Source organism: Pezoporus flaviventris, unplaced genomic scaffold, assembly GCF_033815535.1.
Source record: "Pezoporus flaviventris isolate CSIRO_AGI_PZ_B2104156 unplaced genomic scaffold, CSIRO_AGI_Pfla_v1 ptg000059l, whole genome shotgun sequence".
Lineage (NCBI taxonomy): Eukaryota > Metazoa > Chordata > Aves > Psittaciformes > Psittacidae > Pezoporus > Pezoporus flaviventris.
The window spans coordinates 235,120-252,500 of record NW_026892607.1 but is presented as its reverse complement, the minus strand read 5'-3'; the positions used below and the strand labels follow the sequence as shown (position 1 = coordinate 252,500).

Here is a 17,381-nt window from a genome sequence, read left to right as displayed (position 1 = left end):
TTGAAGCAGGGTTCAGCTTAGTGCTTCACAGTTTGACTGCTTCTCTAAGAAGAGCCCTTCCTGCATGTGCATTCAAAATCACAAAAGTACAAAGACAAACACCTAAAACACACTGCGTCAAGTGCAGCACCAACTTTGGTCAAATAAAACAAAAACCAAAAAAAAAAAAAAGAGAAAAGAAAAAAGGAAAAAGAAAAAAGAAAAAGAAAAAAAAAACAAACGGAAAAACCCAAAAAAAAAAAAAAGGAAAAAGAAAAATTAATAATCGCTAAGCTTTTCTACATGATATAAGCAGGTATTGCATATTTTCATATATCTGGGAGAAAACAAAACGAAAACAAAGGAAGACTCCAAATAAAATGTAAAATGCAGCAACATCCAAAAATACTGATAATCTAGCATCTACAGATCTCAGAATAGCACTGCCACTGACCATACAGGACAATCAACACTACTCCTATCTGCGGAACAACTAACATCCTATTTAATTCTAGATGTTGGAACTGACAATGGCTGACATAAAAGTCACATTTACAAAAAGTGTCTCCAAATGCTTGACTAGGGAAAAACCCCCTTTCAATATAGGAACATGTGCAACAATTCCACAAATAATCGCTATCCAGGGCAAGGCACATTGATATGGAATTTTTTTTTTTCTTTTTTTTTTCATCTCGTTTCGTGCAAATTAAGAAAACAAAAAAAAACAAAAACAAAACATTGTTTCAGGGAAAAGATGAGGAGCAAAGTGTCTTCCCAAGAATTTCAGTTACTTGATTGTATAGGACAGTAGTAGAAACCCTTCTGAAGGGTCGAACAAACATAGTTTAAAGGCAAGTGCCTGGAATAGGGATTACAATATTGTGTCTTAATGCACTCTACTTTACCCTACATTAACTATATAAAAATTAGTTACTAACACTAGAACATGCAGAGACTTTCTCTGATTAGCTGGACTCGCCAACCAGAACGTATATATATGTATAGTATAGGAAACCTTCTTAAAGTTGCATGTGAAGCAAAGGGGTGCTCCGCTGTCTGATAGAAAAAATCACTTGCACTCTTTTTTTTTTTTTTCTTTTTTTTTCCTTTTTTTTGTACATAAGATACAGGACGTTTGGGGTCCAAACTTCTCTTTTTTGTGTGTTTGTTTCTTTTTTGTCTCTCTTTTTTCTCTTGTTTTTTTTTCTCTCTCTTCTTCAGCAAGTGCCCTTGCTTTTGAACTGGCATAAGTTGTAAGATCAGCATCATTCGCTTCTGTTAATGTTCTCTTCACAGTCCAGAAAATGTACCAGTTCAGGGACACGAAGGTGTTTTACTTTCTGGACCGTTCTCTCTTATTCCCAAGGTGTTTGAGAACTGATAAACCCTATATTGCCGGAAACACGTAAAATTTGTCAGAATTGGCATAATCCATTATAGTGACTTTTAGCTTATAAAATTAACAGAGATTATGATTTCATTTTAGTTATGTGCTTTGATAACAGAAAATGATTAATTAGCATTTAATGTAGTTAACATATTGTGGTAAAAGCACCATTAGATTTGTATTTTTTTTGTATTTTTTTTTTTTTAGATTTTCCTTCAGTTTTAAAGGGATACAAGTTCAACAATAAAAAACATAAAAAGCAAAAATAGCTCCCCTTTTTCTTGCAAGGCTGTTTTTTACCCCAATAATTTAGAGTCCTGGGGTGGAAGGACTTGGAAAACAAAAATAGAATTTTCAACAATCTCTATCTTACAAAGATATTTAGCTATCCAATGAAATTGCACTTTACTCAATTCAAAATTCGATTGTTTTGATTGATTCCTGTCAGTTTCTGTCAAAACAGACCAACTTCCCCTTTTCTGCGTGAATTTTTGTGTAATTGTTGAAAATTGTTGAAAAAATGTTTTTCTTTTTTTTTCAATGTAAGTGCAGCATTTCAAACTTTTTTTTCTTTTTTTTTCTTTTTTTCTTTTTTTTTTTCGAAGTGAAGAGTAGTAGTTCGATGGTTTTAAATCGCTCTGCAATCGAGTGGAAAAAAAACATCGTTGACAATGCTCTGATGGTTCATGTTACGTCTCTAAGTGCTGACTGTAAATAAAAAAGAAACCCCAACCAAAAGAAAAAAAAAAAAGAAAACCTGCAATTTTTTCTTTTTTTTTTCTGATATGTTACAGAAAAAACATGCTCTATGTCTGTCCGGTAAGTTATATATTGCAGAATTCAGCTACTACAAAAGTTATAGTTTAAGTGTGTTTCATGATTTCTCATAGAAGTCTCACACCTTGGATGGGAAAAAATCGATGAGGATACTGTAAAACAGTTAGGCTCCATATGGAAAGTGTGTTACAACAGCGAGTTGGTAAGCAGCAGCAGAGGCTAGTTCTACTCAGTGTCACCTAACGCTTACACTACCAATGAAACACTTCAAAAGTTATGAAGCCCAACCATTTCCAGCACCAGAGGAGAAATTACAACAGTCCTAAAGTTGTCTAAAAAAAAAAAAAAAGAAAAAAAAAATTAAAATCTCAAAAAAGTTACGGCCTTTGCCATTCAACCATAACGTTTGCCATTTCCATGTACTAGTTTGCTGTCGGTGTCTGCTCGCCTCCCCTTCCGCCGATGTGAAGTCGCTGCGCTGCGTTGCTGCTGCTTCCGTGTTACAGAGGTGGGAAGGGGTCTGGTGGTCTGTCCGGTGGGTGGTGGGAAGCGGAGACTTTTATCCCAGGTACCAGGACTGCAAAAGAGAATGGGAGAAGCATCAGCCTCAATGCCCGTTTTTGCTGCTTCCCAAAGGGCTCTGGGCATGCTGGCCTCCTCCACCAAGAGGGGGGCTAATTGAGACCGTGACGAATCGACCTAATTACAAAGCTTAATTAAAAATACTGTACAAATCAATATATTACATTTTTTTTTCTCGCTGACAGTCACTGGACATAGCTACAGATGAACGTGGGGGTCATGTCACGTTACAAGTTATCAATCTTTTTAATAGATGATGGCTTGAAGATCCCTCCAGTTCACTTTTGTCTAATCCCCTGAAAAGGCAACGCACATTCGCCTCCCTGTGCCATTTATCACCCTGCAGTCGGGGTTTTCTTGGGTATTTAGGCATGTGCCAGCATAAGCATCTGTTGCTTTATACTGCCCTGCTTCAACTGTCTCGCTGGAACAGATGCACAGAAATTCAACAACAGGGCTGTTTTCTTAGGAGAAATGTGGATCGCTAGAGAAAAGCCAGGATAAAGCAAATCCGGGGGGAAGTGGATCAGGGAAAATGTCCCGTATCTCTGGCCATACTTGTGTTTCAAAACAAAACGTGGACCTCAACGAATAGCTTTTCTTTGGGAAAACTTTTTTTCCCTCCTTCCTACCCCTAAAGGGAGGGAATTCCCTGGGAATTCAGCTCCGCAACAATACCGTCCTTAACCCAACCGTGCAGATGCCCAGAGCACAGAAAGCAATTTCGCTTCTTGATAGGAAAATAAACACTGTCGGGAAGCTGGAGTGGGCTCTGCTGGAGTCGGGGCAGTGCCACCGCACCGGGGAGACCCAGCTCGGCCCCGGCGAGGTCAGGCCAACCTGAACCCGGGATGAATAAGAGCAGTGTTAGGCCCTGGGATCGAAGGCGCAGGGGGATGCTACTTGGCAATGACATATTGCTGTGGGAATACACCAACAAGCGGCAACTATTTAGCCTGAAGTAAAGTAATACAACAAGAAAGATTCAGGTATTAAAGAGCTGTTGCTGATACCCCACGTTTGGACTCTGGCTCCTGTAATATATGAGGTGCATACGTGTGCATGTATGAACTGACGACGAGTTTTACCAACTTTTTCCTCCGTTCCTTTTCAGCGTCTGACATGATTGATAGCACAATCAACCCGGGGAGGATTTATGAACATTTACAGAAGACTCTGAGGCAAGTTTCATGTGGGACTTGGAGATTATGTGGTCTTGCCATGGAGGTAGGAACCAGTAAAATAAATAGCACGATCGGAGAAGTTGTCCTGCTTCCAATACACCTCATTAACTAACTCTTCCTCTGCTCACCCTTCTGAACACAAACACACCGGTCCCATATCGGCCCCATCTATTGCCTACAGATTTTATATTTAGACTTACGCAGGCTGCAATTAAACCAAATAGTTCTCATATGTAAAGCTCATAAACAGAGAAAAGTTTCTGGCAGGATTTGTGAAGCGGTGCCAAGTCCCGTTCCCCTCCCTGATTTCAGGGCCCAATGGATTTTAGGCGGGCGCAGGGAAGCGGAGCGCAGGCCGTGCCGGAGGCACCTCCGACCACCGCGTGCTGCAAACTCTTCCCAACTTTGCAGGGTCGTCCCTTAACTCTTCCCATTTGAGCGTGAAAGCCTTTGGCCAGGCTGGGAACTGTGGAAGTTCCCCAGCGGGGAGTAGAAGGGTTAAAAATTCAGAGCCGATGGTCGGAATCTAGATTGCAGATGTCCAATTGGCTCCCACCGCCACATGGCCCACCACCGGCCGGGATGGCGGGAGCAGCCCTGGCCTCGCCACTCCTCTTTTTGCTTCAAAAGCAGATTTTTCTTGTTAAAAAAAAAAAAAAAAGAAGGAAACAGGGGAGGGGGGAAAAAAAAAAAGAAGGCAGAAAGCGAGCAAGCCACGGTTGCGCCCCGCCGCCCGTCCGCGCGCCCGTCCGTCCGTCCCCCCGCGGCACCGCGCTCCTTCACGCATCTTGCTATTCAGCCTGCGCCTTGCAGACAAGGTTACCCCAGAGCGGCTCTGTAATCCTTCACTGAAATAGGCTTTATTGATTGCTCTGGTCTATTGTTCCCTTTTCAAGTCCCCCAAGTTCAAGTTCATCCTGGTGTTACATCATGTCTCGTTGCTAGGGGCAACCAGACAGCCCCAGACGTGACTGTCATTAGCAAGAGCCGCGCTGCGCCCTCCCACCGCCCGCCAGCCGCTCTGACGTAGCAGCCCCGCTGCAAACACATTGAAGTATTTATTCTGCCTAATTTATGACCTCCACAGCAAGAGAGACCCCCACTCCAAAAACCAACACTGTTGTATATTTAATTAATCTGTCTTTCTCTGGCACTTGGGAAAGTTAGACAAAGGTCTAATTATTGTGTGTCGCTCCCCACACTTTTCTTTTTGGGGTGACTATTTGCATGGGAAAAGAAAACGGCAAGGCTGGGTGCGAGTCCCCTCCCTCCAAAACACCTTTTTTTTTCCCCCCTGCCCTATTGACATTTCATGAAATACTTTAGCTGCTTAAGGGAATTAGAAAAAGAAAAAAAATCTGATGTGAATGTAACTCCTTCGGAGTTGGTATTCAGTAACACAAATCAACTCATGACATGTTTAAATTTAAATGCTAACCACACACTCTGCGAGTTACTTTAAAGGTTAGTTTTTAATCAATAGAAGTTGCTGACTCCAGAGTTTTCGGCGGCGCAGTGCAGCTCTGGGGCCTTTGTCTAGTGCTGGGCTTTCAAACTTTTCTCTTTCTCTCTCTTTTTTTTTTTCCCCTTCTCTTTCCTTGAGATGATTTTAGCAATGATTTGCAGACACAGAGTGCTATTGTGCTCCTGACTAGCAACATGTCAATAAAGGAGTAGAGTTACCATGCACTAGGGTGTCAATATGACTCCTGCAGACACTGCTCGGCCTTAATACCAATGAAAAACTTAATTAACCCTTCCAGGAGCAACCCAAAGCACACGGCTGGTTTTGAAACTCCCGTGCCTCATCTCCGGACGGCCTCCACTAGAAAGATGCTTCTATGGGATCCCAACTGTGAGCACCTCTCAAACAGCTGCATCCCACTTCCTCTGCTCCTACAGCCCCTCTTGGATGGGGCTGAGGCAGCAGAACAGCAAGGCAAGAGAGCACATTTACCCATCAGATCCCACCAGCACCGCTCTTGGGGCACCAGTTTCATTCAGTGCATCTTACAGCCCAAACGCACACACAGGGTGATCCTCCTTTTCTGCTAATCATTTTAATATTAAGATCTCATATCCCCCTCAAGCCTCCTATACACGTCTAAGTCTTGCCGGATTAGGTCTGAAGAGCACTATTGTTCTCCTGAAGCACCTGTGAAACTTCTCTGTGCTGGGGCAGGAGACCTCAAATGAAAATGTATAGGAAGCGTATTATGCATTTGGAGCCCTGATAGTTGGAATCTGTCAAAGGGTTTTTGCACAATTAGGTGGCTTAGGGGGGAAAAAAGCAGCCTGGATCCCTACTTTTGCATGGCTGAAGTATTTTATGCCTTCTTTTAGAGCGCTGTGCTCTCAGGTCTAACCACCTTACCCATTTTTTCCCTTCATGTCCTGTAACCTATCCACCTGCACGCAGATGGAGAATGCAGTATTGCCTTTCTTAATTTAAAATCTCCATTTAACTCATGTACACTATCAAAATACAGTCAGGATGATACCATCTCCACGCTTTTTCATAAGAGAGCCAGTATTTTATTTCCCTTCTATTTACTTTGCCCCTCTATTTACTTTACTATTCTCCCAGTGAATTTAGAGCTAAATGAAGCCAGCAGAGCTAAAGGTCCTACTCAGCAAAATTGCTGCCACACAGTTGTTGGTACCACTATGGGTCTGTATTGTCCTGCCGAGCACCTCTCTGTCCTTCCCCAGCACTCAAGGTGAAACATCAGAAAGAATTCTGCAGTCCGGTACAAGATCTTTGCTTCCCTTTCTCCAGTCAAATGAAGAAGTAATCTCATCAGGTTGAAAAGTGCTGACTAAGGATTTAATAAAGTGCCTGCAGATGTGTGTCATCTCTAAGGTATTCAACTCATGTAATGCAAAACAGTTCCACACTGAATGTGCTTATAAAATTCCATTTAACCATTGCAGAGCTCTATTTTACTGTTCTCAGAGGAGTATTATCACACTTCTGTCCACACACACCCCCCCCCCCCCAATTTACAGCACCATGAAAGTTGAAAATCTGCAGTGCCACTATCTGAGAATCCTCACAGTAGTGAGGTTTTATGAACCATAAACAATATCTACTTGACTGAATCCTAAATAGGAAGTCTGAAATGGCAATTATGTTTCTTTGATAGCCCAAAGTCTATTTGTTTCTTATGCTCTTCTGGAGATAGCAGAGACACACAGAAATCCTCAAGCCACTTCTGACAATCGAGGTCTTTGTACAGGAAGAACAGCAAGGGAACACTCCGTGAGTCAGGATATTTAAAGGGAGAAAAGCTGAAAGTGCTTCACTGACTCCGGTAGCAGTTTCTGCCTGTGTCAGGAGCCCAGAAACGGGCCCATTGTTTATTAAAATCTTCTTAAACCAGCCTTCCTGCGCGACGGGTTTCACCGCCGGCTCCCAGGCCTCCCCGTGAGCACCGCTCACGTGTTTGCAACCCGCAAGACAATCTAATGCAAACTTGTTCAACTCACTCCTACCTGCACATCTCCTGCCCTAACAATGAGGCCTTTCAGCGTGCACAAAAAAGTGCGGGTTGTAAAGCAGCCCCTATCTGTTTTTCAAATTAAAAAGTTAAACAAAAGTCCTCAAGGGCAAAGTTTAATGCTGCGGAAGGAGGTTGTTAATGTGGAATCCAGAACTGGGTGTGACAGTTGGCTTATTTCTCCGGGCGACGTAGGTTATTTAAGGACATTCACACGTTTGAAACTCTGACAAACTCCACACACAGGAGCCTTAGCTTCACCTAATCCACTTGGGGCTAAGACCTGGTCTGTGCTAGCCCTTTTCTTTAGGTTTCAGCCCGGTTCGTCTGCCCGGCGGCGGGATGGGTCGGTGCCATTGGGACTTCAAACGCGGCTGTGGCCGTTGCTGCCTGGGGCACGGCTGCACTCGCAGGAAGCTACTGCTGCACGGGCCCGGGCGGGAAAATTCACCTTTGATAAGAGCCTAAATAAAGAGGAAACTTGCAGCTTTAGAGCTTGCCGGCAAAGCGGCTGTTTGAGTTGAACCAGAGCCACAGCCATAGGGCACCTGTGAGGAGGATTCATCAGTTGAGTTCTTTTGTTTGGAGGTGAATTTCAGTCACCTCAAGAACTTCGAGGCAACCAAAGACATTAACCCCAGGAAGGTAAATTGGGGTAAAGAGTCTTCGTGGTTGCGAAGAGAAAAAGAGGATGTAAACAGCTAGGCAGGAAAGTGCTCCTTCAGACATCACCTTAGTGACATGGTTAGCTCTGGAGTTGGCATTCCTGGGGTAACAGTTGGACTTGATCATCTTAAGGGTCTTTTCCAACCTCACTGATCTCATGATTCTGTGATTCTACCTTGTGAAAGGTCCTGTGATGGCTCTTCCCCATGGTACACGGTTGGAAAGCAAGAGACCAAAACTGGGGCTTTAATGCCATTTCAAAAGGGCAGCCAGGGTGAGTGAAAGCAGTGGCAATTTGGCTTCTGGTGTGACTGGCTGGAGGGCTCCTGCAGATAAATCAACTGCCTTTGGTCTTCCCTACATCTGAATTGAAACTTCTCTATTAGTTTCTCCAGGTCTGAAATTTGATCCTACTGCGTAAAGCAAGAGGTGAATACTGAAGACAAGGTCACCTTTGTGCCTATGGAAGTTATTTTCTTAGAGCTGGGATTAATTATTAAGTAATTATATTTTCTACAATGAAATACTGAAAGGGACATAAGTAGCATGTTGGTCATCCCCAAAGGGACATAAAACTGTGAGTGAATCTTCTGCTTGTCCAACATCCCACCACAGGAGAGTCGCACGCCCCACCACGAGCATATTTATACTGTCTCAAGGAAGATAAAACCCATCCCAGGAGGGACACTCGTCTCCAGGCGATGTGCACAGAAGCTCTGCATCCAATGGCTTTTGCGGGAATGCCAGTTGTGGCAAACTGCATTAAATTACGTGCAATAATTTTGTAATACGGACTTTTGCCTGCTGACTATTAAAAATGTATAGCAGTCCAAACCACTTCTCTCCTGGGACCAGCAAAGTCACTTCAGGCAAGATTTCTGCTTGGGTTCAAACCTCAAGCTGGGAACAGCTAGTGTTTTTTAACTAAGTCACCCCCAAACCCTCCCAAACCTACGAAAACACACTCATACAGTAAGTCCTGCTGTTGTTGCAGACATCTGAATGTTCCAGTAAAGTGTCCCAGCTGGCCCCAGATGTTTCTTAAGTATAAAGCAATGCTCTGAGCGCTGGACCCCCTGCTGCCTGAACCTGAAGCTCAGTGGATTAAAGATTGACTGTGCTATGACATATTCACATTTAGCCTGAATATAATACAGCAAAGACTTATCAATGGCAAATGTTTGAAATGTAATCCAGCAAGCAGAGTAGGCTGGCACTTTGAATATGATGTATAAATAATGGATGGGAACTTAAGATCTAAATGAGATGTACAAGAAGAAAACTTTCCCTTTTCTCTGACTCCAAAAGCAAGTTCTCTCACAATGAGGTCATTTTTATGTCCCTGTTTTGGTTTATAGTTTTGCTTTCAGACAAGAGGGTCTTCCTTTTTCTTTGGGTACGTACAGTTTCCCTCCACTTTTCTAAGCAGTTAAGCGAACAAGTCCATTTATTTGTTAGTAAATTGACTTTGAAAGATGCAAAATAACTTCTAAACTTCCGTGGTAGGCTGCGAGCTCACTGCAGCCCCGCTAAACCGTAACCCTTGCTGCTTACAAAAAACAAAGATAGTGGAGTGAAAGAGAGGAAAAAGAAAGGGAGAAAGAGAGAGAAACAATCCCATTTTGGTTTTTGTTAGAGGACGGCATACTACATAGATCAGAGACTTTTCAAAAAATAAAAACCCCCACTGTACACAAAGCACAGGAAAATGTGAGGAAAAAAGGAAAAACCTAAAAGCAGCTTAGAATGTGTTAACTCTGCCATTCTGTCAGCTTAAAGAGTATTTTATGCTTGATCAACAGCTCTCTTTTATTATGCTTTTCTTTCATTCATTCAAGACATCAAAGACCAGAACCACCAGTGTACCTGATCTACCAGAAGAACTTGTAAGGGTGTTCTAAAGAAACGGGGGTATTGGGAGCCAGACACCCCTGCGGACAAGGCAGTTCAAAGAGAATATTTCAACAATGATTACATTTTGTAAATCTTTGTACGAAAGACAGCTTATTTCCTGCTTTTTTCATGAAAAATAGATTCTATCCATTAAAGTGAGCCCACAGTATGAAAGTTACTTGAGATCTGAGGTACAGCAAGCGGATTAAGTGGATGGTGAGATGAAATCTTTGAGAGGGACGATGGCTTTCTCTGATATCTGTCGCTGCCATAAGGTTTTCTGACTGGGATAGAAACTCCCCCCCCCCCCCTTATTATTATTTATTTGTAGACTTGCTGGTGTCAGCGAAGTCATTTGTAAAAGCAAAATAAACCGAAGTGAAAGAGAAAGGGAAACTGTAACAAATAAAAGGGCTAAGAAAACAAATGAATGCAAAAACCTTTTGACATGTTTAAAGGAAAATCTATATGTATTTGCCCCACTCCTAAACTTGCAGGCTTGCTGTTTCAAGCCAGCAGACAGCTCCGAAGCGCAGCACACAGACCCAAGCCAGCTGTTTACTTTTCAAAGCCCGTGGTGGTTTCTGCCTTGATAAACTATATAACCTCACAGACACAGAAGGGATTTTAGCTATGCCAGACCTCATTGCTCTGTCCTGGTCTCTTTATGCACTGTCGTAGAATAAAAATGATCCTAACACAAACCCTGAGATAACATCTCGCTCCAGAAAGGACATCTTTGTAGATAGTTCCTGAGTTAGTGCCAACAAGGATTTCTGCTTTTTTTTGCCCATTCATCTTTTCAAAGTTTTGCTATAAATACAGCCAAAATTGCTCAGGAGTAATCAGAAATGACCAAAATATGACCCACAAGTATGGCTGTTAAGGGAGAGACACCTATGCCACTACACCTGGGTGACACTCACGGGCACCGGCATCTCTCTTGCTCCCATGGTACAAACATTGCCTTTTGCAAGGGAAATAGAAAGCAGCAGGATGTATTTTATCAAAGGAGCAGCAGAAAGATGACTTTCTCGCCCACCTCATAATTTACATTGAATCAAGAATGATTTGGGTTGGAAGAGACCCTAAAGCTCATCCCGTTCCAACCCTCTGCCACAGTCAGGGACACCTATTATTGCTATTTAAAAGTAAATATGCTGCGAAGGGGCTTTTAAGTTCTGCACTTTATGCCTTTTATGCTGTTTAGACAGCCCTGTGTTTTCTTCTGCTGGAAGCAGTTCCATTTGCTAGCGAGTGCAACACTTTAATATTTCTCATCCTACATCTCACTTATTTCTTTCCTTTTATGCAATAAAGTGTGTATTGGCACTTGGACCCCTTTATAACTTCGTGCTGGGAACTCCCATGGAAACAGGGATAGGAGACGCACTGCAGCGACGGGACGGACTTCCCAGCATTTAGCTCGGAAAAGAGTGAACCCTTTGGGACCAGCTCCCGAAACGACAGTGCCTGCGTTGTCCTTGTCCCCCTGTGCCCCCGGACACGGCACAAAGCCGGTTGGGTACCCGGGGCCGGTGGGTGGGTGGGTGCGTGGGGCCGGCAGCAGCCCCGGCTCCCAGCCGCGCTCTGCCCGTCCCGGGCTCCGGCAGCGCGTTTGCAAGTTCAAGTTCAGGTTTAAGCGGCGTAAAACGCTCCTCGGGAGCCTGCAGCCAGCCCTCATTTACATGTGATCCCTCTGAACCTCGCCTGCGCCAGCGCTCCCTGTTTCCAGGGCCCGCCGAAGGAATGTTTTACAGTTAGAGCCCGCAGTGCTTTCTCAGGCATTTTAGACCCAGAGGCCCAAGTTTCAAGCTGCAGCATTAAAAGTTTCCACAGAGCTACTGCAGAGAGGAGGGGGAGGAGGGAAATGAGGAGAACAATATCGTCTTAATTGTCTCTATATAGCTCCACAGTTAAAGTATTACTTTTTAAAGGGACATAATTTATTCTGGAGGCACGGTGTTATAACAACCAGTACATACTTTCACCGCGGCGTAACCCACTCTATTCTTCATTGTGCTTTCCGGTTTTGTTGCTTTTGCAGAACTCCTTGTTACCCAGTCCCCTGCACTGTACTTCCAGTTTTATTCAATTGAAGCCAGTTCCTGCACTCCTCGGGCGAGCAAAACTCCCCTGAAGCCTCAGGAGTTTTGCCTGCACCAGGACTGCAAAAATAATCTCCCCGCAACCACCGTTCCCCCCCCCCCCCCCCCCCAAGTTTCTCTACTTTTATTGCTTCAGACAATCAGGGAAAGTCATCCAAAGAAAACCAACCCCCAGCCAGGGCCTCCCAAGCTCCGTTTGCAGCGAGACAGCCTGAGCACACACACACACACATGCACGGAGACACACGTACACACACGCTCGGGGGTTCACCCCTGGGATTCTCCTTCCCCATCCCATGCTGACGGGAAGCAGTGGAGCGACTGGAGCTATGTGAGGGGCCCACGGGGCTGAAGGGTCCCAGTGGGATGGGATCCCGCAGAGGTTCTGCCTCTTTGAGGAGTTTGGGGTGCAAAAGGTAGTTTTTAGCTGCTTTTCTTGACTGTTATGAGTACACAGTGCAAGAGGAAAGTGAGCAGAGATAATAATGGGGACTGGAGGGCAGAGCTAGTGCTCCCTCCAAAATCCCCTCCTAAGCTGTGGGGTCTCTGCCCACATGGGATGTCTCTGGGTGAAGCAAACAAATGAGCAGCCCCATGGCTCCAGTGGGAGAGCAAGGCAGCACGCATGGCCTGATAAAGCAGGGCAAAAAAAAAGGGGGAATGGGTCAGCAGAGGCTGGGATGCACAGGTGAGGAATTGGGCTGCTGCAGATGGACAGAGGGACCAAGACAACAATGGGAGATGGGGACTCCCGGCCCGAGACAACAACACATTTGCAGAAGTGGGCAGGAAGAAGTTGGAGTTTGGAGACTGCAACCAGGTTGGAAAAGACCTTTAGGATCATCAAGTCCAACTGTTACCCCAGGACTGCCACGTCCATCACTAAACCAGGTTACTAAGGGCCTCATCCACGTGATAACGAATCAGTTCAGCTGTGAACCCCCCTGAAAGAAAGCCAAGAGGGCACTGAGCTGAACAAAAACCCCTCCTGAACATAAGAACTTTGAATGTCTGCATTTTACCAAATGCATTGCACCTTGCTAAACTGAACAAACTGCTCTAAGAAAGGTAGAAGGCGGGGGACCCTCAGCCCCTGGAGCGTGCAGCATGGGGATTGATGATGGGACTTCTCCCGTTGCACCATGGGGAGCCCCCAGACAGGGATGTGGTGGTTGATGACTCCCATTCAGGTCCATAATGGCCACTGGGGTCGGAATGATCCAGGAGATGGGTGACTGGGGCAAGGAAAAGCCACCCCAGACATTGGAGGTAGCCAGCTCCCTGATGGATAAATGGGAGAAGCCTTCACAGCACATGATCTGCCTTTGGATGAGGAGGGACATATTAGACATGGCTGGCTAAAGGGAGCCTGGGTCTTGGCCTAGCTTGGAGTGATTTTCACACATATTGTGAGATGCCAGTGAAAGTCCTGGTGGAGTGTAAAGTCATTAAATGAGATGAAATTAAACAATTTAGTTATTTCTGCTTCATCATATTTGTGCAGTATGGCAGGCAGAATGAATTACTACTAATGATCAAATTTAGTAATACTAATTAAACTATCTCAATTTAATTAATACTAACAGAGAAAACAGACAAAATTGCTACTGTAAACCTTGAACTCAAAATCAAAAGGTGCCTCTTCGCTTTTATGAGCCCCTGAATGTGAGGCTTTCCTCTGAAAATAGGCTGTGTAGAAGTGGCTCTTTGTACTCAGTAAGTAAGCTGCTCCATTGTATGGAGAATTACAGCTCTCTCCCGTTTCTTCTCTCCCCCCTTTTTTCTAGATGTTACTAGTTTTACTCCTTCTATTCCTGAAAAGCCTCTAGGAGAAGAATCTGAACTTTGCTTTGACTCATGCAACATCAAGGGGACGGATAAAGCAGTTCCCACTACTGGGATAAATTCTGCCCTTGTTACTACTGTCAGGAAGACAAGTTTATAAGGATCCTGTGGAGCCTCCATTGCTGGGAATGAACCAGATGGAACATAACCTGGCCTACAGTTTCAGATTTAGCCTACAGGACCAGCAAACTGGGAAAACACCTAAACTAAACCTATCTCTGCATCAAGGAAGATTGCTTTGGAGTCATTGAGAGATAATACCTGTAGCCACAAAATAGAAACTCTAGATGATGACCTCACTGTAAGCCCTCCCCATCAAGAAAATGTGAATTTCAACCTTTTTCTTTGAAAAGACTAGGTTTGGTTTACTGTGCATAGATACAAGCAAAATACAAGCATAACTAAAGGAAATACTATTGTATTTCTAAAACAAACTCCTGCTGATACCAAATCTTCCATCTCCTACTCTCATCGACTTCAGTAAATGCACAGTCGGGTCCTATAGCAGAGATTCACAGACACAGTTTTAACCCAAAACACTAAAAGAAAGTCCTTAAAAAAAAAGGAGAAGAGCAAACGAACATAATGTGTAAAAGTGTTCCTGCGAAATCTCAAATCGCATTGTTTGGCACATGTAAGGATGAAAAACCCAACTCCACATCCAAATTCCATACCTAACTTTATCCCTTTTTTTTAAGATTATGTCTTTTCTGTTGTCATATTTAAAAAGATGTAGTTACAGCAAAAGCACAAAAGGTGTATGAGGCTGCTCCAAGCAATGCAGAAATTACTCTGTTCTGCCTCAAAAGGGGCTACATTTTACTGGTAGTCATTTTTGTTACTCATAGCTCAAAATTACATTTCATTGGCTTCTGCAATGTGTTTAGCTGCACCTCTTCGTGTGCAACAACTAGTATTTGTCTAGATGAGGTGTGAGTTGGGTCATGAAAGCGAATATGCCTGAAAATATTATGATTATAGTGTCAGTACTGTTTTCAAAATTGAGTATTAATAACCAAAGTAACTAAAGTCTATGTAGTTTTAAGCCTATAAGATGTGTTCATGTTTAGCCTCTTGATTTTTGTTAGATCTTTTTAATTTAATCCTAGTTTTGGATTACTTTTCCAGTTCCACCTCTGTTCAAGCACAATAAAACCAAACACCTAAATCAAGATGATATCTTTGGTTGTTCTGAACTAAAACCAGGTAAAGATTGAAAGCTACAACTTGGTGTGCTGTCAGTGACCCTCACTAAAAACAGATCCCTTTGTTAAATTTAAAATATAAACAGGTATTAACAAAATTGAAGTCATTTTGATGCCTTTGGGGGATTTTGAAGCTCTGATCCTTCCCCTGTATGCTATTTATTTCTGTAGCACAGTCCCGCACTAGGGAAAGCGATGCTCTTTTTCTCAGGAACATGAAATCTGCTGCAATCTGGGGAGTCCTTCTCCATTAAGAAATGGCTTCTCATCTTTTGGTCCCTTCTTATGGAATGTAGCCTTAAGTTCAGAGCAAGACAGTCTATTCTGCAAGGTGTTCACCTCTGGAGCTTATTTATTCCTTGACCTCCGTGTTAAGGCCATTAAGCAAAGGTGATTCTTAGAACAGAGGTAGCTTAATGCCTGTCCACTGGGAAGGATGTAGGGACTGTGGCCTTTCATTTTTGACCTTCACTGTAGATTGTGGTCCTAATCCTTTGATTGCAGAATTGTTAAAACGTATATATGGCAGTTGGCAAAAATCTTAATGTTCCAGTAAATGCAAAAGCCATAAATTCAGCTGCTGACCTTTTCCATCCAGGTCACACGTGACACCTACTGGAGTTTGTCAGGCTGTGTGGAATTTATGGAGCTCATCTAGGTATGAGCTGTGAAAGCTGAACTTTCATGAAATGTCTTTCAAAGGCACTTCCAAAACCCTTGTAAAAAGTCAGCATGTCTTTTGTTCTTTTAAGGGTATACATTCTGCACACATTTCCAAAGGTCTCCTTGTGCCATCCCTGAAGATCTTAAGCACTTGGAAAACTTCAGCCCTTCAACTGTTACTCTTCACAGAACAGAGAAATCAGGCCAGGCATGTAATTATTGTGATTACCAACTTCCAACAACCCCTTTCCAGGCCTACGGAATGCGCTGGATCTCTGCGCACTCCTTCGTTTCTCATGTGCATCTCTCTGCCCCTCTCTGAAATCGATGGTATCGATGGTGTATTGTCAGTCAGGGAAATGTGACTTGATAGTACCCTAAAGCAGTTGCAAAAGAAGGGAAGGAATACAAAACTACTTGGGTCCACACCGTGAGCGTGAGATCAATGTTTTCAATAATACGTTTGCCACCGTGTAGCACCCTAACTGTCGCAATTAATAATGTAGAAGGAGCTGATTAACTTAAGTAAAGTGCTCTCCACTGTGTAAACACATAAAGATCTATAGGGCAAAAGAGGAAAGAACGAACAAAACGTCATTTTTATATTTTATGTGGACACATTCTTGCTTTCTATTCTGCTCTTGTAACAATTACTGTACTAGCCACTCTGACAGAGTCAATAAATCGATCTGGGACCTGATGCAGCAGCGAGGCAGACTAATCCAATACAGCATTATCTGCAGTGGAGGTTGGGGAGGGCGTGGGGTGGCCAGGAAATCGGCCAAGTCAAGTCAAAGCAGTAAGAGGCACATAACTATAATCTTGCCTTATGCATGTTTGATTTGTGTGTGTGTACTTATGCCTGTGTCTATCTGCACAAACGTGCAGCTCTGCAGGAGGAAAGTGCTCTGCCATGCTGCATCTCCAAAGACCTTACAATACTCCAGTTGGTCACAGGACCCTATGGTTCAATGTGCCTCAGCACCCACTCGGGTTTAATCGCACTGGCCCCAATTTAAAGATGTGATGACACTCTCCCCGACCACACCAAAGTCAATGTCTGCTCCCTGTCTTGACTGCACCCACCACAACAGCAAGACCTGCTGCTTGTCCATTGAAAAACAAATCTGGGGGTTCCCTTCCATAGACTCTATACCTGAACATAGGAACTGTCACTTTTGTCAGCTTAAATGGTCACTTGGGTCTGGTATTATGTCTCTTGACAGTGGCTGCACTCCTCTTGGGAGGAAGACGTAAGAATCCCTATAAAGGAGATGGACCAAAATGATTTGGCCTGAGGGGAAGCTTCTTCTCAGCCCCATGCAGTAAGTGGTAGGCCTTGTAAATCCATGTTAGCGGGGAATAGGAGATTGACAAAATAAAAATAAAAGAAAGTTTCCTGCTGAATGGAAAAAAGAAAACTGGTTTTTGGCAGAAGTTCTTCAAGAAGGAGAACATAGGCCATTGTTAGTATGAAGACTTTTCAATGAAAACACAGAAAATCATTGCCTTTTAGAGTAATTGTTTAGCTAAAGAAAGGTTACACAGCTTGTAGAGAATTTAGTAAGAAATTAAATCTCTCCAGCTCATTC

General features: G+C 43.5%; 1 protein-coding gene across 12 annotated transcripts in view; it reads right to left on the bottom strand.

Annotated features, from left to right (window-relative positions):
* Positions 1-17,381, bottom strand: part of NFIA (nuclear factor I A) — a 254,009-nt gene that overhangs the window by 3,571 nt on the left and 233,057 nt on the right. For all 12 annotated transcript variants that reach the window (XM_061469629.1, XM_061469628.1, XM_061469633.1 and 9 more), the window contains one exon: positions 1-2,720. This exon is cut by the window's left edge and continues 3,571 nt beyond it. In XM_061469629.1, coding sequence (XP_061325613.1) covers positions 2,644-2,720 — 77 coding nt within the window. In that variant the 3' untranslated portion in view covers positions 1-2,643. The remainder of the gene's footprint in view (positions 2,721-17,381) is intronic.